Source organism: Sitophilus oryzae, unplaced genomic scaffold, assembly GCF_002938485.1.
Source record: "Sitophilus oryzae breed Bouriz unplaced genomic scaffold, Soryzae_2.0 scaffold_818_pilon_pilon, whole genome shotgun sequence".
In the NCBI taxonomy this organism is placed as follows: Eukaryota; Metazoa; Arthropoda; class Insecta; order Coleoptera; family Curculionidae; genus Sitophilus; species Sitophilus oryzae.
Window position 1 is genome coordinate 761531 of NW_022147437.1, and position 27160 is coordinate 788690.

Consider the following 27160-nt stretch of genomic DNA (forward strand, 5'->3'; position numbering starts at 1 on the left):
TATTGAAGACCTCGTCGTCGTCGACGGTATTTTCTCGCGAGCTTTATTTTACGACCGCAACAATAATGCTGGTCTTTGCTTGCTTGGGTCTCACTCTTATTATGCTAACGTCTCTCTTCAGCAGATTATGATTTTTTCCACACGGGAAAAATTTTATACAAAATCAAAATATTGATTTTCTCAAAAAATACGACTGGACGAATCAAAGCAAGAGAAAGAGACCATCTTGGAGAGACAAAACATTCTCTAAATATTATTACTTAAGGAACATTAAAAAACATACGTACAGAAGTGAATCAATAATAATAATCACAAGGTAGTGGCTATGTGTTGTTCAAGCACCACAACACTGCGAGATCGGACCAAATGACCTTTTATCACTACCACAAACCATTCGAGGTGAACAAAATGAATTGAGGAATGTGGACAGATATTACCTGGTATACAGACGGGTCAAGGACCGCTGAAGGAACAGGAGCTGGAGTATTTGGGGAAAGACCAAGGGTAAGCTTATCCTTTTCATCGTCTCGTAAACTTTTCCTCAGTACTTAACCGTAATCCAGGTAGAAATATTCGCCATTCTACAATGTGGAAGAGAAAACAATATAGAAGAGCTTATTCAGGTAAGCTCATCAATATATGCCCACACAGTCAGGCGGCTTGTGGGGCGCTTATGAGCCTAAAATTATCGAGACTCCTCGGAAAATGTGAACTAGGAGCTATGGCACCAGGGAACAGAATTCAATTATTCTGGATGCCAAGCCACAGCGGCATCCAAGGCAACGAAAAAACCGATGAGCAAGCTAGGCAAGGGTCATCGGCATCCTATCTTGATCCAGAGCCAGTACTGGGAATACCTAAATGTATGGCCCGTAGTGCACTAAAACTCTGGATCAGGGAAAAGCAGAATATCCACTGGAGAAACAGACAAGGGCACAGGCAAAGCAAGGTCTTTATCCCAGGACCTAGCTCTAAAACCACAAAAGAACTGCTAGTGATTAGCAGGAATAAAGTGCGGATTACAACAGAGCTCTTGATAGGACACATGGCTGTCAACTGTTACCTGAACAAGCTCAACCTGTATCAAGGAAGTCTTTGCTGCAGACTCTGCGATAAAGATCCTGAAACAGCGGAGCACATAATATGTCACTTCGAGGATCTGGATCGCAAGCGACACTTTTTATTTGGGAAAGCCAGGCTAGAACCAGAAGAACTATGATCCCATCCTATCAAGGACCTGCCATGCATAAGTTAGCGCAGGGTACAGGGATAGGAGAATGGGTGCAGATATAGGAAGGGGACAAACACTCACAGGTCGCAGTGTTTTCCCGGCAGAGGACGGCCCCTTTTTATTGAGAAAAAAGCACTACAACATAAAGTGTCTTTTGTTTGTGAGTCTGAGCGTGACGTTGAACTTATTGCTTTTCAGACCTACTTGTAGTATTTGAAAAACCTTGGTAACTTCGTCCGACAAAAGAAATGTTCCGATTTCCCAGTCGGACGAATTACAGTCGTCAAAATTCCATGACAACAGATGAAAGAAATGAACCAAACTGTTTGCAAGATTTTCGCAGAAAAAAAGTAATGGGGACTCCTATTATTAATTAAACCACTCAAAAAGTTAGAAAAATGTGGTGGATTTGCGTCCTTATAAATAATATATGAAATTACGTTTGCGGCATACTTAAAAATTGACATCACTTAAACAATTCGACTTATTATTTTCTCTTTGTATCGACTTACGAATTTATTTCGATGTGTTTGGATTATATTTAACGATGCCATTCTGCGGAAAGAAACTGTAATACTTAATATTTGACATTAGTTTTCACGAAACTAACTTTTCAAATGCTAACTTGAAAACTAATGTCAAATATTATTAAGTATCACAGTTTCCAAATATTATTAAGTAACACAGTTACTTAACCTAACCTAACCGAACACATCAAAAGAAAGAAAGAAAGAAAGAAAGAAAGAAAGTTGTACACTGAAAAAAAGGATCTCTCAGTCGAAATGAATTTGACTTTGATCCAAAAGATTGGCGCTTTTCAATAGGGCCAAGAACGACGTTTCTTTACCCAAAGCATTAACTAATTTCTTTTCATAAGCTTTAAAAAATTACTTTAGAGAATAGAAGAATCCATCTGTCCAAAGTATTTTACTCTTGACCCAAAATTAATATGCAAAGAAGTTCTTGCTACAAGAACAATAGTCTCTTTGATTCATGCAAAAATTCTTGATTGAAAAGGAACATTTCTTGATTAAAGAGACACTTTTCTTAAACCAATAGCGAATACCATTGACTCAACTAAAATTTATTTTGATCTAAGAGAAATCTATACATCATATACAGGCATATACAGGCATATTACGAGGTTACGAGGATTTTCTGATAAATTTAGGTTTTCCTAGTCAGTAAAGTGATATTATTTTCCTCGATAGTAGGTAGTTATTTGGTTATTTCTGCTTCTTCACTCCTTGGTATTTTTTGGGGTGGTTCATCACTCTACAAATTACAAAAAAATGTTACATCACGATTAATCAAAGTAAAGCAATTATTTAAATTATAAAAAGCAATAAACAAATTATTAAAATTATATGCTTTGGTCACATTTTGATTTTTTTAATACGACGACTGGAAATTCTAAAGTTTGTGTAATTATTTGCATAAAAAAATCGGTACCTATATTCTTATTCTATCTATAGTCACGCATTCATTACCTAAACAGATTAGGTAAATGTCGCTTACCTTCAAATATAGCAAATAAATGCCCTAATTTCCATTTTTTCAGAAACTGCTTTAAAGAAATCAATATATCCTAAAATTTGTCCATAAAAAATGACAAATGCATGTTAATAACTATCACTAATTTGTTATACGATATGCAAATTCCAAGCAACAAAACCCGTGCGTACTATAATGTGTGACCTATTAAATGCGACGTGAGACTGATCGGACTGCCGACTGATTGTATAATATATAGCTAGATTTTTGCTTAGAATTAAAGGAAGAACCGAAATATGCAATAATATACAGGGGGTTCCGTTTAAAAAAAATGAAACTTTGATGTGCCACGATTTTATGATCGATCCTGTATACTTAAATTTATTACCCGCTAATATATATTTAAAAACCCTATAACTTTATATTTAAGTTTTTGCGGTACCTCTTATATTTTACCTAATAATCGACCGTTTCCATACATATCAGCGATCCTGTATATTCAATGATAACATGGAAATTACGTAACTGATTACAGGATTTTTTCGGGAATCACATTATTGTTCGCTTGTAGTTCCGTTATCGTTTTCGACCTGTTATCAAAATGAAAGAGGCAAAATGGCACCGGGCGGCGCGGCAGAAGGATGTTGCGGTTAAATTTGACTTCCACGGGAAGCGTTCTTCCTCATTGAATGTCCCACGCATTTTTTCACGCCGCCTTTCTACCGATCTGCGGTATTGCAAGCGCGGGACTAAACCATTCACAGAGGAATAGCGGGTTTCCCATGGTGCGATATCATACAAATGGGAAATAAAATGATGGTCATTAGTAGATAACCGAGTAGATAACTTAAAAAGCACAAAAAATGGTAAATAAATTATGTAGTGAATTAGTATTTTAAATAAAACACTAATTCACCACAATACACCAAAACATTTTACTTTTAAGCATTGGAGTAAGCATCACTTTTTTAAAGTTTTAAACTTTAAAAAAGTGTTGCTAAAAGACTTTTTAAACTTTAAGTTTTAGTAACATAGTAGTAGCCACGTAGTTAGCGAAACATGCGTCCATTGTTTAAAAGTAAAGTGTTTGGTGTATTGCGGTGAATTAGTCTTATATGTGTATGTTTGCTGTTGTAACACTAAAGGTTCCAATCCCCAACTCTAACTAATAATATAAAAATATAAAACACAGTTCAGTTAGTTACACCATATAACTCAAGAAGAAGTAATCTCTGATTTTTTGGATTCGTCTCTGTCCCGAATAGCAGAATAAATAAATATACTAAAGTAAAATAATTGAAAAAGATTATGTATCCAGTGTATATATTCGAGTAAGTAAGTAAAGAAATATGAACTGATAGTGAAAGAAGTTTGTATTTAAAATGAATATTCTCTACCCTCTTTAAAACGTTTAGTAAACATCAATGTACGCCCTCTATATATAGAAGGATATATCGTCGGTGAAATGTGATAAACTTCTAACTCAATTATTCCTCACTTTAGAGGAGAGAAAAGATGCATTAATATGATATAAAGTAATAACAATAATATTTGTTGGGAAACAATAAAACTCATTATTTCGTTAAAGATTTAAAGTAAAAATTGTGTATTAAACGTATTATTTAATTAAAGTCAAAAATGGAGTTAGCATGTTAATACTTTTCACTGACGGTATGGCACCGATGATAAGGAACGTACGAGCCCTATAACAAATAAATATTCGGACAAACAAAAATGTATTGAAAACTTTAATTTACACAATTAAAAATATAGGGAACAAATGACAACTGCCAAATCTATTGGTTTCAAGCGTTCCAGATCATTCTGTGAAAAATAAAAATTAATTATCGCAAAAAAATCTTACTTCACGTTAGGCGATACGAAGTTGGATTAGCTAGTTATTGTATATTGGAAAATGAGGTGGAAAGTATATCGTATGATCGAAAAAAAAATGCTTGCAGTGGTCTTGAATAGGAAATGACGATCGAGGACATTCCCCAAATAATTTTACATATTATATTTCAGCGATCTTCATTTCCAAGCCACTTTCGACGCCGCGCCGCCGCCGTTTTTTTGTCAGTCCTATTGTATTTTCATGCCTTTGTTTGATCTTAAAAATTATATACCATAAGTAGTTTTCTTTAAAAGTGTATAAATAGAATAGATCTAATACGATCGTAATGGGATATACTGGGGTATTCCACACTGAATATAGATAACATGAAAATGAAAATATTTATATAGTAAATTCGAATTAATCTAATTATAGAACATAAAGAGTATTTAAAAATGAATATTTTCGAAAATCTACAATTTTTAAAAAAATTACAAATTTTCCACGAATTAAAATGACTGATTAAAATAAATAACTGTTGCTCTCACGTATCCTCTCGTTGGACAACTTTAAACTTTAACGATACAAAAATTATAATGAATGATCCGATAGCCTCAAAGCGAAAAATAAAAGGGGCTCTTTTAATCGAATCTAAAATATATAAATGTATAATGCCCAACCAATAATTGGTCGGACATCTGTAGTAAAGTTTTTTATTTATTTCCATTGTTGAACCTCGTAGACTTTCTATCGCCAACAAGAATTTTTGGTATATATTATTTACCAAGTTAACTAGCCAGAAAATTATACACTAATAGACCTCAAATAGTATCTTCCTACTTACTATATTAAAAATCAATTAATCAACGTAAATTTGTCGTAGACAATAGAAATACTATGTCAGTAGCTTTATTTTAACATACCAACTAAAAAGTACTGTTTTACTCTATTATACGGGGTGTTGCAAATTCGGCTCTCACCATTGGAATCTGGGAATCGTTAAGAGACACAAGGTGGCTTAAATTGGATCAAAGTTGCATGTTAGTGAGCTCAATGATAATTCGTTTAGTAATTCAACTTAACTTTGTACTTTTCGAAAATATGGCGGAAAACCTGAAATTTCCAGTTTTCGTTTTTATTTCTTTAGGAATTTATCTTGACAGTTAGAAAAAAATACAAAAAACATTTTCAAAGAAACTTTCTTTAGCACACTTTCTCGAGAAATGTGTTATTAAGAACTATCCCTTAAGTGGCAATATGTTGGGGAGAGATATAATACTGGTTACTGGTCACATTCGATACGTGTGTGTAAAATACAAGCGCTAGTTTTTGGGTAAGTGCTACACATCATTGCATTTGGGAGATTTAAAAATTCGGCCTTTTAAAAAGCTAAATAAAAAATTCAGTCCTAGTCGGCCGATTTTAAAGATTTTTAAGCAGTTTGTATCTGAATTATTGGCTTTTTAGTATTTCTTTCTAAATTAAATATGAAGTTTCCTTCTGTCAATTATACGAGGGAAAACAAAATTAGGATATTTTGGTGAAAGTTTGAAATACCCTGTGGAATATGTTAGCAATGTAAGGAATTTAAAAATCATTTTATCATATAGGTACATCTTTTCTAAATAGCTGGTTTTTTGATTCATCTCAATATCTTTATTTTTATTGCAGATATTCGCCTTTAAATAAGGCAATAACGATCAACAGCCATTTTTGCATTGATTTTGGATCCTCATCAACACACTTATAAAATAGTGTTTACTGTTTTTGTAATGTCACTGTCATTAAAAAGTCATTTTATGTTTTTTGACGATTACTCTAGTAGAGATAGTTTTAAGTACTGAAGTATCGGCTATTGATTGCTGCTTTAATTATTGGTCATGGTAGAGATCAACTTTTGGACTTGCCGAAACCATATCTGCTATGGTTAACTGCATAACAAACAAAAATAATATGATTTTTAAAAGACAGTGCTATTAGATAAATCATAAACACTATTTTACAGACCTGTTGACTAGGACCAAAAACAAAGGCATGGTTTTAATGTAAAATATTCGAAAAAATGTTGGTGTCGTCTTCAAAAGCGAATATCTAAAAAAAATACAGCTATTGAGATGAATCAAAAAACAAACTATCGAGAAAAGATACACCTAGATGATAAGGTAATTTTTACATTCCTTGTTTTGTTAATGTATTCCACAGGGTCTTCCAAACTTTTATCAAGATATCAACATTTTGTTTTCCCTCGGATAATTGACAGATGGGAACTTTCATTTTCAATTTAGAAAGATATACTAAAAAGTCAAATAGTTCAGCTACAAATTGCTTAAACAATCATCTAAATCGGTCCACAGGAATGTGCTCCAATTTCAGCCACCCCGAATTTAAGACACGGTGAAATTTGAAACATCCTGTATACTTTTTTTTACAAAATGTATCCTTAGATCGTAATCGTCTAGAGTGAAACATTTTCCTTAATAAAAATACTGGACTTTGCTTCGTTGAAAATTAACAATTTTGGTCAGACTCGAGCGGTTGCTAATAGTTTAAATATTGGAAGAAGTGGCTCTTCCTTTTTGATAACCCTATTTGAATCGAGCCTATTTAAGGTACATCAAGATTTATGCCATTAGCTTAAAAGATAACAACTTCCGAGAGGATGTTGAAGGGGATCTTTCTTCTTTTAACTATACCGAATCTTAGTTAAATGTTGCCAAAGGATTTCCTAACATTTTTTGCAATTGTTTTATAAAAATAATCAGAATAAATTAAAATAATTTTGTAAAATTTAGTTTTGAAGCTTTTTATTGTTAAAGAATTTATCTTCAAAAAAATTACCGTTCAAAACAGAAATAGCTAGGTTACCACTTTACCCTCGGTTTTTTTTTCTTCCTCAAGTATATGTGAGACCTTGTCGTTGGTGGGGAAGCTCCTAGTCAGGAGCCTAGTGGAAATCCCCTCTGGCACTTTGCACTGTGGCTGGGTCTAAGAGCATCTCATTGTGTTGTCCCTGGCTATAGTGGCCAGGGAATTGCAGACGTATAACGATTCCGGATGGTACTACCCTGTCCATCATACCAGGCACCCTCTAGTCTCTGTGGTCCTATATCACTGGCATAGGAGGTCTTAGCTTAATCGCCCGAACCAAGAGGAGACAACCTCACCAAAAACCTCAATCCTATGATGGCGGGACCAAGTCAAAAGAATGCGTGGCTAGATAGAAAACTATCCTCTACTGGTCTCAACCTTGGGATACCAGGGGGCTACCGATTGTATTCTCGTCTCCCTTACTTCTACATGCGGGGCTCTGTAGAAGTGGATCGACTAAACCTTGCGGTGTAATTGACCTCAAATCCAAGGAGGTAATAGAGAAAGAGGGATATATCCTCTATTATAGATTCGGGACAACACCGGTATCGGGTCTAAGGAGAAACCAAGTTAAGGAGGTGGAAAAAATGGAGACAGATCCTCTGGCTTCCACCTCACGGGTACCTCAGTCGGAGATGAGCTCCTCGACTGTGAAGGTCACGGAGGGCTAAATCCCAACCGTGGAGGGGAGTAAACACTCGTAAGAGGTAGATGCCCATTCCTCCGAAGATGAGCATCTGTTGTCAGAGGACGATGGTCCCCTCTAAAACAGGAAGATCCCCATGTATGATGAGTTATAGGTTGTATGATGAGATATAACTCAAGAAAGGAGGACAGAATAGATCTTTAAGGTCGCAGTGATTAACCCCCCCCCCCCTACCCCTCTTTCTGATATTCATCTACATTCTACAACCCTCGGTTTTCTACAAAGTGGTACCGCAAAAGAGCGCCTCAATTTGATTAACAGCGAGCTACGCCGCAAAAAAGAGGGTATGTATTTGCAAATCGGTATGTGTTCTTTTAAAATTTTCGGCTCGAAAAATAGAGCACTGTATTTTCTGAAGCAACCACTCTGTGCGGTGTAATAATGCAAGCACGTTTTTTTACGGTGGCCAATACTTGATTTGAACTGACTGAAAACAAAAAGTGTCAGTATTATAGCCGTATTTTTAGGAAGGAAGGTTTATTAAAAAACCTCTTAACGAAAATCGTATATAAATATTATATCTTTAATAATTATGTATTGTCATTACAAAGATCCTTTTCATACTGTCTTATTTAAATATTCATAGATTAATATAATTTTTTGTTTGTTTACAGAAACCTAGCAATCGGTATAGGCATTCAAAATTTCCCAGAAGGTTTGGCAGTTAGTTTACCACTCCATGCTGCTGGATTTTCAATTTGGAGAAGTTTATGGTAAGTATTTTAATTATAATAAACCCTCTAACTTTAGTCTCAGAATCATAGATTATTCATAGAATAAGAATGTTTAAAAAATACAGAAATGGTATTATATTATTATATACAGGAATGATGACTGGCTTACTTATTGGGTCTATCCCGGTTCTGAAGAATAAACGGCTCTATCAATTGGTTCTACCCTCAGTAATACTTGACTCTACATTATTTTTAATAGTTGTAGGTTCTTCTTCTTACAGTGCCATACTCTATATAGAGCGCCGGCTACCTCTCGCATGTACTTGTGATGTGTGTCATCAGTGTTTTACAAGTACACGGTAGGTTGCTATAACCTAAAAATCAGAAAGGGAACACAATAGATCTCAAAAATTCGCAGAGGAACAAGCCGATAGACACCTCAAAAATCTAATCTCATCCATTAGGAAATCCAGTTTAAAAATAAATCTAGAATATAGGCCACTAAATGATCTGAAGTTTCAATCTTGTACTACGAATATTATTGGCATAAAAAGAAATTTAAAGAAGGTTCTTGTGCACTTTATTTAAAAATGTAGAGAAGATACTGAAACGGCCAACATCAAGAAAGTTCTAAGACAGAATGGATACTCTGATGGATTAAAACAGTCGAAAGCAGGCACAGGATGTCGTCTAGTCAGCTAGCTAAAACATCAACACTTTAGCGACTCGTTCATAAAGGCTTTCAATAAAAAAAAATACAAAATTTAAGAAGACTATATAGAAGAACTGTTTTTATTAAATTCAGGGTCGATCCGCCAATTTCAGCCAAAGAAAACAAAGGACAAAAAAATAAAGCAGGCAATAAAGCCAAAATTGACCAAAAAATTTGACTCCATGTAGAAACTTTATCAATTAAATGTGTAATGGGTTTCAGTAAAAAAAACATTTTGCGCATTCACTTTAAGAAGCCCAGTTTATAAACCAATGTAACTGTTTTTTAATACAATGTGAATGCTAAGTCTAAACTTCTAGCTAAGGGGGTAAAATATCAACAGGCATCAGGAACAGTTAACATAATCAAAATAATTTTTTAAATAGCTGTAGTTATCCATAATAAGAGTGACTGTTTGAACCAAACAAGCCTGGATACAAGGGCTAATTTACACGTATCCAGTAGCTGAGACCAGTATCACTATTAGGTAGTGGCACCATGTAAACACTTTTCTCTGTCAATCACTGGTGCCACGACAATGCCATTGATGGCATACCGTTGTAACTGGTTCCAGCTACTGGATACTATTAATCGCTTTACATCCAGACCTGCAACGATATATCACACGTTGCATTCCAGTTTAAATAAATTTATTATTTCTAAAAAAGAAATGAAGCAACGGTAAATCGGAAGTCCATACCGAACTATTATTCCCAGTTCTAAAAAACTTACGGTAAACGCACGTATATACATACATACATATTCGATAAAAACAACAGCACGTGCGTTATCACACCGAGCATGTTTGATAAGTTCCAACGAAGTTCGAATGGTATATGACCTGAAATTCCTAGGTCAATGCCTCGTTTAAATGGCCGCCGTCGTGTGTTTACACCAAATCGTTTTCAATATATTACTAACGAATCAACTATTTTTCCTCTTTTTGAAATTTTAATCGTTTGTTCTCCGCGAGCAACTTTAGACCAATCAGTTTAGATCGTATTCCACGCACATGCGGCTCTGAGCAATTATTTATTTAATAATAAAATAATATAATTTTGGCGAATGAATTTAAAACCCACTCTGTCATCATGGTGCCTCTCGTTTTATTTATATTTTAAATATACGGTTTTGAAGAAGGCAGTAATTATTTACAGCAATTTTAGATCGTAATCAACACACAGAGCTGTAACAAGTCAATTTTAAAAAGACTTGAGTGTTAAGTCATTTCTAAAATCAGAATGATATAAGTCTTAAGTCAAATTCAACATAAATTTCAAATGATTTAAGTCTTAAGTCTTTAACTGAAATCATTTTATTTCAAGTCAAGTTATTTTTGTTAACTTAAATCAATATAACGTTATTTAAGTCGTTTTTATGACTTAAGTCAATATTTTTGACTTAAAGCATGATGATCTGCAAGTTAAGTCAGTAAAATGACTTAAATCAATATAATTACCCTCAAGTCAAGACAACCAGAATTCAAATTAAGTACCTTTTTTAAATGTTAATATTAATTTTCTTGAATTACCATTTAGGCGATTTTCTTACTCAAGTATCATATTATTATTAATTTATTGTAGATACAAATTAGCCCAAAATCACGTAAAATAAAACGTTTAATTTCAGAACAACTACAAACACAAAAATATGTTTATTTTTATAAATTTTAAAGATTTTGTAGTACTTCATATATGTATCCATTAGAGATAGATGTCATCGAATACATGTCTATTGAAAAGCGGAGATATATTTTGATCACTATGTAATATATCTATGGCATAAGCTTAGGGCTTGGAGTAAGTGGTTTTAAGTTATTCTTCAATAAAACGTATATAAGTCAGCTTTCGAAAAATGACTTAAAATCATATGACTTAAGTCATTACAATCATTTAAATCAAAAAAAGACTTAATTTTTTTGTGAGCTTGTTTCATAGGTCTGTCAACACACCTATGAAACAGTGTTTAATGTTTTTTGTACTGACAGTGTCATTGAAAAGTCGATGAGTTTTCTAATATTTTTACTGTTTTTGGTAGTTACTCTATCAGAAACTGTTTTAAATCCAGTAGTTGATTTCTACCATAAACGTACCTACCTAATAAATAGTAATAATATTACTTTTCAATGACAGTGTCAGGATAAAAACATTTAGCACTATTTTATAGATCTGTTTAATAAGGCCAGATGCAAAGGAATATTTTTAATGCTAAATTTGCTGGAAATCGTTACGGTCTTCTTCAAAAGCAAATATCTGATCAAAAAGCAAACAAAGTGGTTTTTTAAATGTCTTACTTTGTTAAACTACTCCACAGGTTGCTTGAAACTTTCGTCAAAATAAAAAACTTTTGTTTTTTATCCTATAATAATTGATAAATGAGGACTGTAATTTTTAATATAAAAAGAGACTAAAAAGTAAAATATTTTAGCTACAATTTGATTAAAAATTATCAAAATCGATCCACGAACTAAAGCACACACTAGTAAAATAAAAAAAAAACATTAAAAATAAAACTAAAAGACTAGAAAAGGGCGATTCAAGAACCTGTGGAAACATTAGCCATTAAATGGTTTGTAGCTTCAATCCTTTACTATGCACATCATTGTCATAAGAAGTTTAAAGAAGCCCTTATTTATTGAAATATGTATGCAAGCTATAATCAAGTGGTCAACATCAAAAAGGTCCTAGCACAGATTGGATATCCTGATTGATGGACACAGGACTAGCATTCAATATACATTTTTCTAAAACAAAGCTAAACATTTTAAGCTCTCCTTAAAAAAAATACTAGAATCCAGAGATATAAGAATACTAAAAGAATTGTTTTTATTAAATTTAGCGTCAATTTGAAATACAGCTGAAAGAATAGAAGATTGCTCAATATGACGAGTCATCAAAATTAAAAGTAGTATAACATGCCAGCAAGCTATTGACTAGTCTGGAGTTTCAATCCTGTATCACAGGAGAAGATGCATGTATTTATTTCAACCTATTTTAATCAACTGCAACTTTGAAAGTAAAGGCAATGGAAGTCCAAAATTATTGTATTATTCGGTTTTTATTATATCTAAAGTATGTCCCCGGATTTTCTTCGCAAGAGGAAATTTTTTTATTATGTATTCACATTTTGAGAAAAAAAGCATACTCCATCAAAATTTTGCTTGTTCTCAAATAGTAAATCCACTTTTTATATTTCCAAATTTCCAAACCGTTTTACAGAAATTAAAAAAAAACATGAAAATATAGTTGAATATTTTCCAAAAAATCAAAACGCGTTTCTATGGTAATATAATTTCGTGTTCATTCTTTGATATTATTTTAATTAACGTCATATTTTCTGCTGTTATAAATGCTAAAAAGAAGAAGCTCAAAATTTATTTTATACAATGTTACAAAGAGGGTGATACTTTAACAGCAAAAAAAAAAGAAAAAAAAATATGATGTTTATCAAAATTAATAATCATCATTTATCTAAGAAAGAAATCGAAATTATATTACCATTCTGATTGCCTTCTGATTTTTACAATCGTTTTTCATTTTTCTGATTAGGAAAAGTATAAACAGGATTAATCAATAACCAGGATTAACCATCAACCAGGATTAACCAACATGCAAAAAATTTAATAAAGAATGCCTTTTTCTCAAAATGTCAATAATTAAAACTTTTTTTCTCTTGTAAAGACCATTCGGTGACATGCTGTACATAATTTAAAAATAATTTTTAAATTATGTACAGTAAGTAGTAGTATACTGTAAAATAATTTTTCGAAGAAAGTATTAGCACACTTGTAGAGAGTTACATGTTTTATAAATTTGTAGATAAACTTTTCTACCGAAAATTACAAATTACATAAAATATGCTTAATAAATGCATATTAGGTAAGATTATAATTCCATCATACACTGGTGAGACAACAGACCCAAACCGTCTCAAATGTTTAAATTTGTCAAATTTTTAAGGAAAAAGTCTGAAGTTATTGGGCTAAACAGCACCATACAACAACGTTTCAACCGCTTATCATTGATTTATGAATGGATTGATAAGGGAGCGCCCGATAATTTCATTCAATTAAACCGAACAACGGTACCACTTCAGCGTTTCGTAATTTTCTTTTGTTTACTTCCTGTTCGCTAGGAAAATATTATGATACCGATTAAAGCACGTCCCATACTTGACATTATCACCATCTATATTATTTTGTTAAAACGTCAAAACGGCTCTCACATCGGATGCAGCAAATTCCACAACAACAAAAGTTTAAAAAGTTGAGATAATATTAATATCTTAATGGCCGACGATAACCTTGTACAGTATTATAATAATATTATAAAATGACCTAATTATCTATAAATTATCCTGGCCAGGCCATTGGACTAAAAAGTGGCAAAGAAATTGAAATCATATCTGTAGCACTTGCGCTATATTCAAAGAAAATGATGGTTTAATAAGCAATCAAATTGCTCTTTATTAAATCCTAATAGGACTCGAAGCGTTATTTAGAACGTAATTAGAAGAATTTCCTTTAATTGGCGGTAATTATTGAAGACCTTATTAAAATTTATGGGCTGATATGCAACTGCTAATAGAAATAAAATATATATTTTCTAAAAGACTAGCAATCAGTTGCGGTTCCTTAATAGTACACATATACATCATTGATCATGTCAGCTAGTGTTTCCGGAACCGGAAATTTCGGTACCGCGCCTCTTAGGAATCGGGATTTCCCGTTTATTTCGGTACTTTCAGCACTGACTAGTTTTTGTTCAATGGTGGTGCAGCTCATCAATCAGAAAGCAAGGGATGAGTTTTCAAAGTAAAATGGATAAAAAATTAAGATTTTTAATGAAAATAATATCAAATTATTAAGTAATCAGTCATGAGAAAATTAACATGAACACAAGTAAAGAAAAAAGTATAGGTAACTTAAATCTCACATCAAACAACATAAACCAACTTGATTGAATTTGAGACAAAAGCCCTAAAACATTCAATTAAAAATGCAGATATCGATTAATAAATATTATACGAACTTCAAAAGAGAAAAGAAGCAAGAACAATAATAAATAGCATCATTACTTATTTAGAAGAGTTTGATTTCGACGGCTAGAAAGTATCAAAGAACTTTCTCACGTAACATAAAATATTTTTTTTAATTATTGTTACCGAGTCCCGAACGAACCGGGAATAAATTTCGAGGCCCGGTTCTGTGATGGCCAAAAAGATCTGAACCCTATTGGTAGTACTAATTAGAGTTTCCGGAACCGTAATAAAATATTTTCGTCAATGATTGTGAGGTTCGTCAATTAGCAAGCAAGGGATGGTTCTCAAAATTAAAACCGATAAAAAATTGAGTTTTAAATGAAAATCATATCAAATTATTAAGTCATGAGAAGGTAAACATGAACACAAGCGAAAAAAAAATAAAACACATAGTAGCTTAAAAATTAGATCGAACAACATCAACCAACCTCGAAACCAACTTAACTAAATTTGGAGAAAAAAACTTAAATTTTCAATTAAAGATGCAAATGTCTATAAAAATATAACACAAAAAAATATAACTAATACATTTAGCAATATTATACTAAGTAATGAAATAACATATTTAAACTTCAATAATTGCTAATAAGCATTATTGAAACTTCAAAATATCTTCAGAAGTAAAAACAGTAAGAGATAGATAGCATCACTACTTATTTTAGAAGTTTGATTTCGATCGCTAGAAAGTATCAGAAGTCTTTCGCACCTAACAAAAAATATGCTTTTAATTATTATTACCGAGTGTATTCCCGAAAGTACCGAAAGAACAGGGAATTAATAATTTTGAGCCTCGGTTCTTTGATGTCTCAAAAAAACCAGGAATTCCCGGTACTTTCGGTACCGGGATTTCCCGATTCTGAACCCTAATGTCAACCCTCTAGATGTAAATTTTTTCATTCTTCCACTTTCTGTTTATTCTAAAAACGATTTGTCATAGGTTTGAAACTTATACACAAAAACTCTGAATTTCTTATTTGGGTTAAGGTTTAAACCTATCTGTTGCTTTTTAAAAAAAAATATGGGCTACGGACTTGTATGTTTCTAGACGACATAATTAATGCTGAACGATACAGAGATGAAATTCTTGAACTATGTTATTTATTCTATTTGCTGCTCAGCATGCCAGGCCTCATACTGCAAGAGTAGTTACTCGATACTTTGAAGAGGTCAATATCACAATTATGAATTGGCCTGCTAATAGCCCTGATCTCAATCCTATTGAGCACCTTTGGGACCTACTAAAGAGAAGACTACAAAGTCGTCTCCAAAAAAGCACCACTTCAAACTCCCATCTTCAAACTCTGTGAGAAAATCTTCGAGAGGAGTGAAACGCTTTTCCTCAAGAGATTATTCGGAGCCTCATTCAGTCTATTCCAAATCGGTGTGCAGAAGTGCGTAGAAACCGCGGAGGATACATACATTATTAGGAAACAAAATATTCCCGTTGTTAATTAAGATGCAAATTGGTTAGCATTGTTTTCGATCCCTATTGTAGTCATTTATAACGTAATAAAAATACAATTTTCAGCAGTTTGAAAATTTTTTTCGTCATGAACACCAAGGTGCATACACTATATTCAAACTTAATTCCTATGGAATATATTCCTAAGTTTATATCTTTAAATAAACATATTTTCTTTACTAAAACGGAATTTATCAAAGTGATGCCTAATGCGTTTTGACTAGTTTATAATGCTGAATATACAATCAAAGCTGTAGTGGGCCTACTAACAGGGTATTGTAAATTGCATAGGCATTTAAAGTTAATAGAATTGACGGACGAAGCCATATGTAGGTTCTGTCAATCTGGAGAAGAAACGACCAAACACATTTTATGTCGGTGCGGCAGCCTGGCAAATGTCCAGTTCTCGGTAATAAGCAATGATACCACGTCGCCTAATCGCTTTGTTCACTGCTCATCGGAATATTAGATCTAACATACCTATATATAAATACCAATTGTATCAATAAAAATGATAATTCTTTTTGTAGGTATGGGCAACTTAGTGGAATGGTGGAACCAATTTTTGGTGTTCTTGGTGCTGTAGCTGTGGGATTGGCCCAACCAGCGTTGCCTTACGCTTTAGCCTTTGCAGCTGGAGCCATGATCTATGTAGTTGTTGACGATATTATTCCAGAAGCAAATACTGAGTGAGTATTTCAGTAAAAGTTTTATTCTTAGATATCTCTTAACAAAAACAAGTTTTAGTTTACCTGTCTGATATATTTTTTTATTAATCTTAGTGTGTGTTTCTTAGAAAAGTTTTTTGGGGAATTTATACATTTGTTTCTATTTGTGCTGTAAATAGTAAATTTATCTAAGTTAATTTTTGATATTAGTTGAATGTGTACTATATTTAGAGAACGTTATGTCTCTCTAATATATGACTAATGACATTCAAAAAGTATATCTGGTAGATGCCCTCTTTCTCTTGGTGTTTGGTGTTACCAATCTTGTTTTTGTTAAGACGCTTTTTGGAGTAGTTCCAAACTAAAAAGCAGTCTTAATGTTATACTCTTCAGTTATGTGCTTAGTCTTTCCTGATGTTTCTTTCAAATAAGAAATTAGCAAAAAGCATCTTAGCAAAAATAAAACCGGAAGTATCAAAACGAGAGTAAAAGTGTAACTACCATGTCCATAAAGAACATCGGTGAAAAAGCGAAAATTCAAGGTGTTATTATATTAAATAATAATATTTTCAACGATCCAACTATAGAAATTTCCAGAATATAGCAACCACTTATAAGCCTACACACGCTGACGACCTCCAATGTCTAGAGAGTTTCAGGCTAGACTACTACGTCCAACTCCTTCACTGCTAAGCTCAGTAGTTTTAGGATTTAGATGGCCCACACTTGATAACGGTCAGTGAAACAAACCTGACCAAAACTTTGTGTAAAATTTTAATAATACAACATAATATCAGTCCAAGAACTGCTAAGGCTAATCTAGACGGAGTCTACTTTGTTTACGCGGTATCTGATTCACGGTCCTTAGCCATATCATTGGCAATAGCCTACCGACTTGGCAAGTGTCTAAATCGACTAACTTGGCAAGTGTAAAAGATCGACTTGGCAAGTGTCTAATTACGAGCTATCCAATCTCATCTGGTTCTAACCGATGTGAATCAGTGGTTGTCAATACATTTTACCCTCTTGCAATGAAACAACAGTACGACAGTTTCCAGACAGCCACACGTCTATCTATTCGCATCGTCTTATTCTTCTTCATGTGCATTTCGGAGGTTGACTGTCATCATAATTATTTTAACTTTGGATGATGCGGCCCTAAATAAGTCAGATGATGTGTTAAACCATTTTCTTGGGTTCCTAAGACAAAATATTTTTCTCCTTCCAATAGATCTTTTTCCTACAATTTTTTCCTGAATTATGAGCTGTAGGATCTCATATTATATTGGATCGTACTTGAAAAATAAATATTATCGTACTTGAAAAATAAATAAGACCGAGAAACCAGTACCAAGTACCAGTCTTGATCGTGTAATGTAAGGTACTGGAACGTAGATCTCTATGCAAATTCAGAAATTCAAAGAAATTCGACAAATTCTGGCCGAGAATTCTAGTGCATTGAAAAATAAAAAAGGTCAACAAACTATAAATCCTAGTAAATACTGAATTTTACGAATTCGCAACCAATCGCCGTCTTCATATTCAAGAAAGAAGAAAAAAAAAATGAAACCGAAACAGAAAGGTTCTGTAAATTAATATAAATAAAGACATTGGAGGTCCAAAATTGTTTTAATGTCAACACTGAGTCATTGTCTACTACATTCAAGTTGAATATTTGCACGAAGGACTATACATTCTGTGTTGACCAACAACGAAATAATAAAGAGATTTTTATCAACTTAAGTGTTTTGTGTTAAAACTTTCATCGACCAGAAACAAGAACTTCAAGCATGCCAGCTCTGTATAAATTCTTAACTCTATAGTTGAAACTAGCGAGCGGTCGCCCGCCGCCTGCCTTATTTAAACATCTCGAGCGGCAGGCCGAAGAAGAAGAAGAGATACGTTCCTCGAGAGTTGTGTACGTGCGTGCGTTTGTGTGTGTGTGCGACTTCAAAGTCATTTACTTCCAAGAATTTATTTAAAATTTTACGACCTTCCGCCTTTGCTCCGCCGAGTCGTTATCAGTCGTGAGGTCTCTTTAAGAATGAAATAAACAAGATACCGCGTCGCAGTGAGACGAATCTTGGATGTTCAGAGTTGAAAAAATACTTCGTGTTATCTGGGATGTTCAGTGATTCAGGCTCTTTCTTGTTTAAGAAGTTCTGTTTGATTTTTTGCTAATTTGAAAGAAAGTCGCAATGTTCAACATCAGTCCAAAACATGTTGCAAAGTTTAAGAAACCTTAAAATTTAGCATCTTATCGATTTTGATAAAAGTAGATATAAATGTAAAGTTATACCATGTCACTTGGACTTGCTTCTTTTTGAATCTTTTGATAATTGAGATGGCAAGTTTTGTTATATTTTTTCAATGATAAAGGGCCATCTTGTGCGGGAAACACTGAGACCTGTGAAGCCTATTGTGTTTGTCCTCTTTCTATGTCTGGACTCCTCTCCTATTCCTGTAATCTGCACCAATTTGTATAGATCCTTGATAGGATGGGAGCATAGTTGGTTAGGTTTGCTTTGCCAAATAAAAAGTGACGATTGCGATCCCGAGCCTCGCAATGCCATATTATATGTGTCAGGATCTTTAGTTTGCAGCAAAGGCTTCCTTGGTATAGGTTGGGCTTGTTCAGATAACACTTGATATGTCCTGTCGAGAGACCTGTTATAGTCCGCACTTTATTCATGCTAAGCATTATCAATTCCTTTGTGGTTTTGGAATTAGGCCCTTGAATAAAGGCCTTGCTATGCCCGTGTCCCTGTCTGTTTGTACAGTGGACATTCTGCTTTTCCGTGATTCATTGTTTTACTGCACTACGCACACACGAAGTTATATAGCACCTTTTTTTTCTATAGTGAACTGAGTGACGCATCCGCTAATAGTTTTTAAGCATATTTTTTTTTCAGTGAAAATGGCTTCTCGATATATTACTGCTTTTGTAATAAATGCTTTTTTATCCCTATCATTGTACTTTTATTTTCCATAAGCATGGCAAGCATTTTTATAATTCGATAAATTGACATCATCATCGTCATTCTCAGCTTATTTAACCATTTTCAATTATAATGTACCCTCCCTCACATATTTAGATACTCTCTTTGTAGTTGGGCCCATTGTTGTCTATTGTTGGCTATGCGGGCACAAGTTATCCCGGGTCCAGTATTCTTTTCAATAAATTAAAAATATACAGGGTGTTCCATATAAAAAATCAAATTTTCTGTTGATAATTCTTAAATTATTAATTTAAAAAAATATATACTTAAACCATTAAATTCTACGTAAAAAGGTGCTTTGGAAATGTTTTCATAAAAATACAAAATTTTCCATAGCAAAAAAGTTACAGCAATTTGTTAAAAATGCATATTTTTTAAAAACACCCCGTAACTCCGAAACGGTAACAGATATCGATATGCGGTTTTTACCATCATGTTTTTGACAAAAATTGAGCTCCAGACACCGATATTAGTTTTTGTCTATCTCCTATAGAAAAGGGTGTTTCCATTTAAAAGCGTCGAATTTGACCCACCCTGTACAGTACGTCTGCTGGATCTGTGTCTATGAAAGGAACGCGGACAAAAAACATTTAAATAAACAGCAATACATTTTATACGTCGACTTGACGAGTACGTAGCAAATCGCTCCGCCCACTCATTTTATTGGCTACTTGCAAATTTGTCGAATTTTTATTGATGGGACGCGTCGTCTAATTTTTTACGATAAACATCGAGATAATATCGTTTCCCCTCTCACGGATACCCCGTAGCTACAGAACGGACAGACGTACTGTATTTAGTTCGTTAATTCAGTTAGGACTATGTCATCAACGATTTTTAGATGGTTAAGATATTCTCCCATCTATTTTTAATCCATTGTTAGTCCAGTCTAGTTAACGGAAGATTTCTTCTAGTGTTACGTGTTACTGTAAGCAGCTTTGGGAATATTGCGTCTCAATGTCGTACTCCTTTGCCAGTTGGGGACTTATTTTTTTTGGGGTTATTTTATATATCATTACTCTTGCTTTGGCTTCTTTGTATATATTGGCTAAAGTTTCTATATAAGGCCTGTCAATACTTTGTTTTGCTAGGGCTTCTATTATTGCCTTAGGATATATCGAGTCGAAAGCCTTCTCAAAATCTATAAAGGCTACTGGAAGTTCTTATTCTTTTTGTTTGGCTGTGCAGCGCCTAACGTGCATTGTATTATGTTGTTTATTATTATTGTGATATATTATCATTATTGTGATATATCTTGTATATTACGGGTAGTAGGCTTATTGGTCTATAGTTTCTGATGTCTTCTTTGTTGCTTTTCATATGAATTAGAATTATGTTGGCGCTATTCCAGTCTTCCGTTATTGATTGACAGAACCTGCACATGGCTTCGTCCGTCAATCCGATTAGCTTTATATGTCTATTCAGCTTACAACGCCTTGTTAGTAGACCCACTACAGCTTTAACTGTCTTTCTGTCTTTGCATATCAGGTCTGCCGTGAATATTAGCAAATGTTCTACTATGAACTTTTTCGCCTGTCTCTGCCCTGGTAAAATTCACCACCATTCTGGAGTTTTTTTGGCCACACAAATCTATATAATCTAATCTAGATTAAATAAAGACATTGTAACTGGAAAATGTTTTCACTAGTGGACTTTTTGCTGCATATGCTAAATTTAAATTGCAGTGATTTTCTTCTCAGTAAAGTCATAATCAATAAAGAAATGTTATTCATTAGACTTTATCAAACTGGATGAGGAACAAATAGATTTCTGTCTTTGTCACTCTGAGTTATACATGCACAGTCGCACACGTCGAACAGCGGCGATCGGTCATCGGCTTATGTGGCATTTTCTGAATGGGAGAGGACCAAAGTTGAATCTGCTGCTCGTGTAACGATAATAATCGTACCCCGTCACAAATTGATAACAAGCTTCAATTGTTTTCATTCATGGCTGAGAATGGATAAGGAGAGGCGCCCGGCGTAGTCTTGGAAAATACGTGACGATCAACCTTAGTCAATATTAAAATTACTGTATTTTTTTCCTTCATTGATAATTTGCTATATTATACAGTGTGGCTCTCGGAAGAATGGGATTGAATTTGACTATTTCGTTTCGTTTCATCTTATCTAACATTTGATTTTTCTACTACTCCTAATATTACTATAGTATCATTTATTGATTATCTTATCAGCTTTTTCCAATGAATTTCGAACTTTTTGAATAGTGCGTAAATTTAAAGAAGCTACTGAAAAGAAGTCCAATATAAAAATTTCCATAATATAACACCATAAACAGTACCAATGCTGGAATTCTCATGCTTCAGAATAGTTGAGGCAACCAAAATAGGTTTAAAACATTATATCACCGAGCAATCAGTATATAATAACCAAGAATCTATTAATTCTGAAATAAGATATTACTCAAAACGGAGTTGCTTCAGAATAGTTTGTCTACGAAGTCTCTTGACAACATTATATTGAATTTCAATATTGACTCGTTTGTGCACCAGTCTGAGGAAGACGCCCTCTCGCGTGACGATTCCGGAAAAGATCAAACGAATAGCCAAGCAGTATACAATTAAAACTGCTTTTAACTCTGGAACTGCACTTAAGAAGTGTCTTAAGAGCACCAGAATTATCAAAACAAGAGAAGGGTACTTGTACCAGGTACCTTGTAAATGCGGTGAGTCCTATATTAGAGAGACAAAACGTGCTCTAAATGTACCACTTAATATAGAAAATAATAATAGAAAACATACACAAAGAGGCAAAACAATAAATTCAGGTTCTGCAATTTATGTGTGATCCAAGCACCACAACATGAAAAAGTCGGCAGCCAGGGTTATACACAAGGAACCTCATTGGAAAAAGCGTAAATTGAAAGAAGCCGTATTTATATTTAACAATAATAACATCTTTAGACATGGAAATTTCCACAATATGGCAACCACTTATACCACTTGTACCATTTCGGGTATTCTCAGTGAACAAACTCACAGTTGACTGCATCCAACTTTTTCACGGGTTAATGCTCTGCTTTAATATATAAGCTCAATTTGAGGACTTAGATTAATTTACACTTGATAACGTTATACATCTGAGTAAGACTTTGCGCAAGTATTGAGCGAAACTTTGTGCAAGTAAATATAAATAATAAAGACAATGGAAGTCGGAAATTATCTTAGTTTCAATACTGAATCATTATCTACCGCTTTGAAAGAAAGTATTATTTTACTTCATACGCAGTCGGCAAGTGCATCCATGGCGGCAGCAAATCCGGACAAGCTGGAATAAGTTATATTTTGTTTGGTTTGGTGTCCAGAAGCACGTATTAAATTTGCACTCCCCTTAAAGCCCGGATTTGGCCGCCATCTTGGAAAAATTGGCTAAAATTCGGTTTATTTTTCATTATTTGTCAATAACTCGATTTCTATCAACTTTAGTGCAAAATATGTACGGACCAAAATTAAAGAAGAGGAAATACTCTATAAAAAATGTGGTATGAGCTTTTTTCGTGCGACTACCCAAAATATCGAATTTTACGAAAACAAAATTAAAGTTTGATATAATGTACGTGTTGAATATATCCGGGGTTAACTGTACTTGTTCAGTCAAACCTCCGAGACATAAAGCCTAAAAACTTGGCAGTAGCCTGCCGTCGCGGTCATAATGGAAGAACGCAATTTGCATCCTGTCCGCAATAATGGACTAAGTTTTTATTGTTGCACAACTGGTGGAAAATCAAGTTTAACCGCCTTATCTCTCAGAGAGCTGCCTTGAGGTAAAGTACCCGGCGCGTTTTTTTTTGAGTGGTCTCCCCATTTCCAATAGGTCTAATCCGCATGTCGTCAACTTAGGTTTCTTTTGAGGTGGAAGGTTCATCAGAGTTCTTTCGTTTTTTTGATGTTATTGGCTGTTCAATATAATCTTCCTGAATGTCTTCTACATCTCTATCATATTCCGGATCTGGTTCATAAGGTGCAGAATATTCTTTTCGTTGATCTTTATCGAGAGGAAAATTATCCTCGTACTCATCTTCGTCTAATTTTGCCACCTCCAAACTATTCGAACATGATTTGCCCTGACAAAGTGCACACATTACCGAGCAACGCAAACCTGCTTAGCGGCAACTACAAGATGTATTACAACTTTTGGCACATTTACATGAAATCATATTTAATAATTCTTGGGAAGCTGCATCTTTGGAAGTAGCAATGGGCATCAACCCATTCTTTGAATTTTTCCATCCCCAATCCCCAATCCAGAGGTGATTTTCCATTCCCATACCATAGCGGTACCTGACTGTACGTACGGAAGGAGTGCAAGCCAGCTGCGTCTTTGGTCGCTGGTAATGATGCTAGGTTTGGTTAGCTTTTAGTATTAGATTTTACGAAACACTGATCTGTACTTATCTATTGAGTCGCATTTTTTGGATCCATATCTTAAAAAAAAACGCGCCGGATACTTTACCTCAAAGTAGCTCCCTGAAAGATAAGGCGGTTAAACTTGATTTTCCACCAGTCACGTAACAATAAAAATTTAGTACGTTATTGCGGTCATAATGCAAATTGCGTTCTTCCATTATGACCGCGACAGCAGGCTACTGCCAACCAGTAGCAAACTAGTTTTTAGGCTTTATGTCGCGGGGGTGCCGCTCAAGGTAGTATGGAAACAAGTACAGTTAACCCCGGATATATTGAACACGTACATTATATCAAACTTTAATTTTGTTTTCGTAAAATTCGATACTTCGGGTAGTCGCACGAAAAAAGACTATACCACGTTTTTTATAGAGTTTTTCCTCTTCTTTAATTTTGATCTCTACATATTTTACACTAAAGTTGATAGAAATCGAGTTATTGACAAATAATGAGAAATAAACCGAATTTTAGCCACTTTTTCCGAGATGGTGGCCAAATCCGGGCTTTGGGGGTGGTGCAAATTTGACACGTTGTTTCTTAAACTAAACTAAACAAAATAAAATTTATTCTAGCTTGTCCGGATTTGCTCCCGCCATAAGCTTTTTTTAATACTTGGCGACTGGCCTATCAATAAAGAAGTAAAGTATTTGAAGTCAACATCATTTTGCTGTCAGAGCTAAGAGATTTTTCACTCTTACTTTAGCACGATGGAGTTTTTCAAATGTCACCCGCCCAGATACCCATATTGCCTCGAATCGCTTAACTTGGGTGAAAATTATACATAGTTATGGTTTTTACTAATAAGTATGAAAAGGACGTGGAAGCGAGGACGCATCTATATTTTTAGTTTAGCCTTATTCACCCTGTATTTTTAACACGTGCCCAACAAACGTAGAAGGCACAATCGGAGTAGTCTTAGCCTCGAACAGGTCTCCTCTCTTGCATTCCACTCGCGTCTGCTCCTCGATTCTTAGTACAATACCGAAGAAAATTGTGTAAGTGTTAAGAGAGAAGCAAACACAACCACATATATAAAAGGAAATGAAAGAATGTCGGAGAAAATGTTAACGTCAACGATATACTGGTTACATTCTTTTTCGTTGGCGTTTTGATAAACGGATATTATATTAGATTAAACATCAAATTAACAATAACTACTCAGATTAGATTAGATTTTTAAGGTGGCTATCGGCCTCTATCTATAAACTTACTTTCTGCCATTACTCGCTGACGAGTATTTGACACACATCAGAAGAAGGTTACGCAAGGTGTTTTCTTTCATGAAATTTTCTGTGACTGAAAAGCCCGTGATGTTACCTCTCTTCCGCACTCCGGACATTCAAAAATCTCATTACTTTGTTGCCTCTTTACTTTTTTATTTTTGATTGTCGTTGTTAACTGAGTTTACAATTCTCCTCCATTGCGTTCTATAGTGCCTCCCACCAAAGAATATTATAGTTTCTCCCACTGATTCCTCATACTTATCCCCTTTAAATTTTCATGGAAAATGTCCTTGAATTTTTTGAGTTGTCCACCCGGTTTTTTCTTATCGTGTACAAGCTCACCGTAAAGAAGAAATTTCGGTAGGCAGTTTTCTTGCATCCTGCATACGTGTCCAGCCCATCTTAAGCGGTATTTAGTAATTACGACTTCAGCGCTCTCGCAGCTTGCTTTTTCAAGAACTAATGCATTTCAAACATGATGGTACCATTTGATTCTTAACAGTTGTCTAAGGTGTCTCTGTTGCGTCTTGTTTAATGCGCTCGTGTGCCGGCGGTACGGCACCCAGATTTCGCTTCCATATAACATGGTGGAAATTATTATTGCTCGGTACACTGCAAGTTTAGTTATTGTGCTCAAGTCATGATTGTAGAAAACCCTGTCTTTTAACTTCCAGAATGCTCTTGAGGCGCTGCTAATTCTGTGCTGAATTTCAGAGTCGATATTGGCCTTTTCCGAGTTTCCGATAATTGCCGAGGTAATTGAATTCCGTTATATACTCCAATAGTTCTCCGATTTTTATAGCACTGTTATGATTTTTCGGGGGAGTGCACATGATTTTAATTTTATCGATGTTCAGCTAAGGCCCAAAGTCTCGTATGGTCAGATATATGTATTCAGCATTTCTTGTAATTGTTGTAACACATTTTTGCAACTAGAGCGCAGTCATTTCTGTGATGAATTTTATACGTATCATCCCATCTATCTTTCTAATCTGACACCCTATCTATCTATATAATCTCTCTATTATATAAAGGCTAAAGAATAATTAAATTCTATAATCTCTAGGTAACATTCTCCAGTCCTATTCTTTTCAAAAATTCTAATAACTTACTCTAATATTCTCTAATAATAATATTATATAATTCTAATATTCTGTGGTTAGATGCCCATTAAGTTTACAATGCCCTGTTACTAGACTAACTACAATCTTGACAGTCTTCTTGTCTTGCTTATCAGGTTTTCTGTAAATTTTGGCATATATTCTGCTATGAAGTTTTTCACCTGTTTTAGCTTGGTACATTTCTCCACCATTGTAGTGAGTTGTTGGCCACCTACTGTCTATAATTACTACTTGATGACAATTACCTAATGGTCAGAGTGTTATTTTATGTGATTTGAAAAATCAAAGAAGATCTAGCCCCATACATTGCTAACAATTACAGATGCCATTCGAGAAGCGGTTTATTTCTTGGAAATAATTCTGGGGTTTCGCCACTTTAAGAAAATCTACAAAGTAAAAACTGTAGTTTTTGTAAATACCACTGAGTTGATACAACAGAGACCAATTTGTCAGTGACATGTGGCATGTCAGGTAGTAATTGTTAGTTTGAAGCTTGACTTCATATAATGTAATGTTATACGTCAACGGTTTATAATAGATGTATCAGCTAAAAAGCTAAAGTATTCTTGAATAGTTGTATTTAGATATTTTAAACAGTTTTTTCTTTGTTCTTTTCGTTTTTTTTTGCTTTTGACGACTGGAAGAGAAACGTTAAGCAGTTTTTGTAAGTTAGGTAAATTTGTTTTGTTAGTAAAATACCACTGA

The 27160-nt window shown here is 34.1% G+C and overlaps 1 protein-coding gene across 2 annotated transcripts in view; it reads left to right on the forward strand.

Moving 5' to 3' along the window:
* LOC115889664 (zinc transporter ZIP11) overlaps positions 1-27160 on the forward strand; it is a 250276-nt gene that overhangs the window by 212328 nt on the left and 10788 nt on the right. For both annotated transcript variants that reach the window (XM_030909723.1, XM_030909724.1), the window contains exons 5-6: positions 8748-8846; positions 16552-16710. In XM_030909723.1, coding sequence (XP_030765583.1) covers positions 8748-8846; positions 16552-16710 — 258 coding nt within the window. The remainder of the gene's footprint in view (positions 1-8747; positions 8847-16551; positions 16711-27160) is intronic.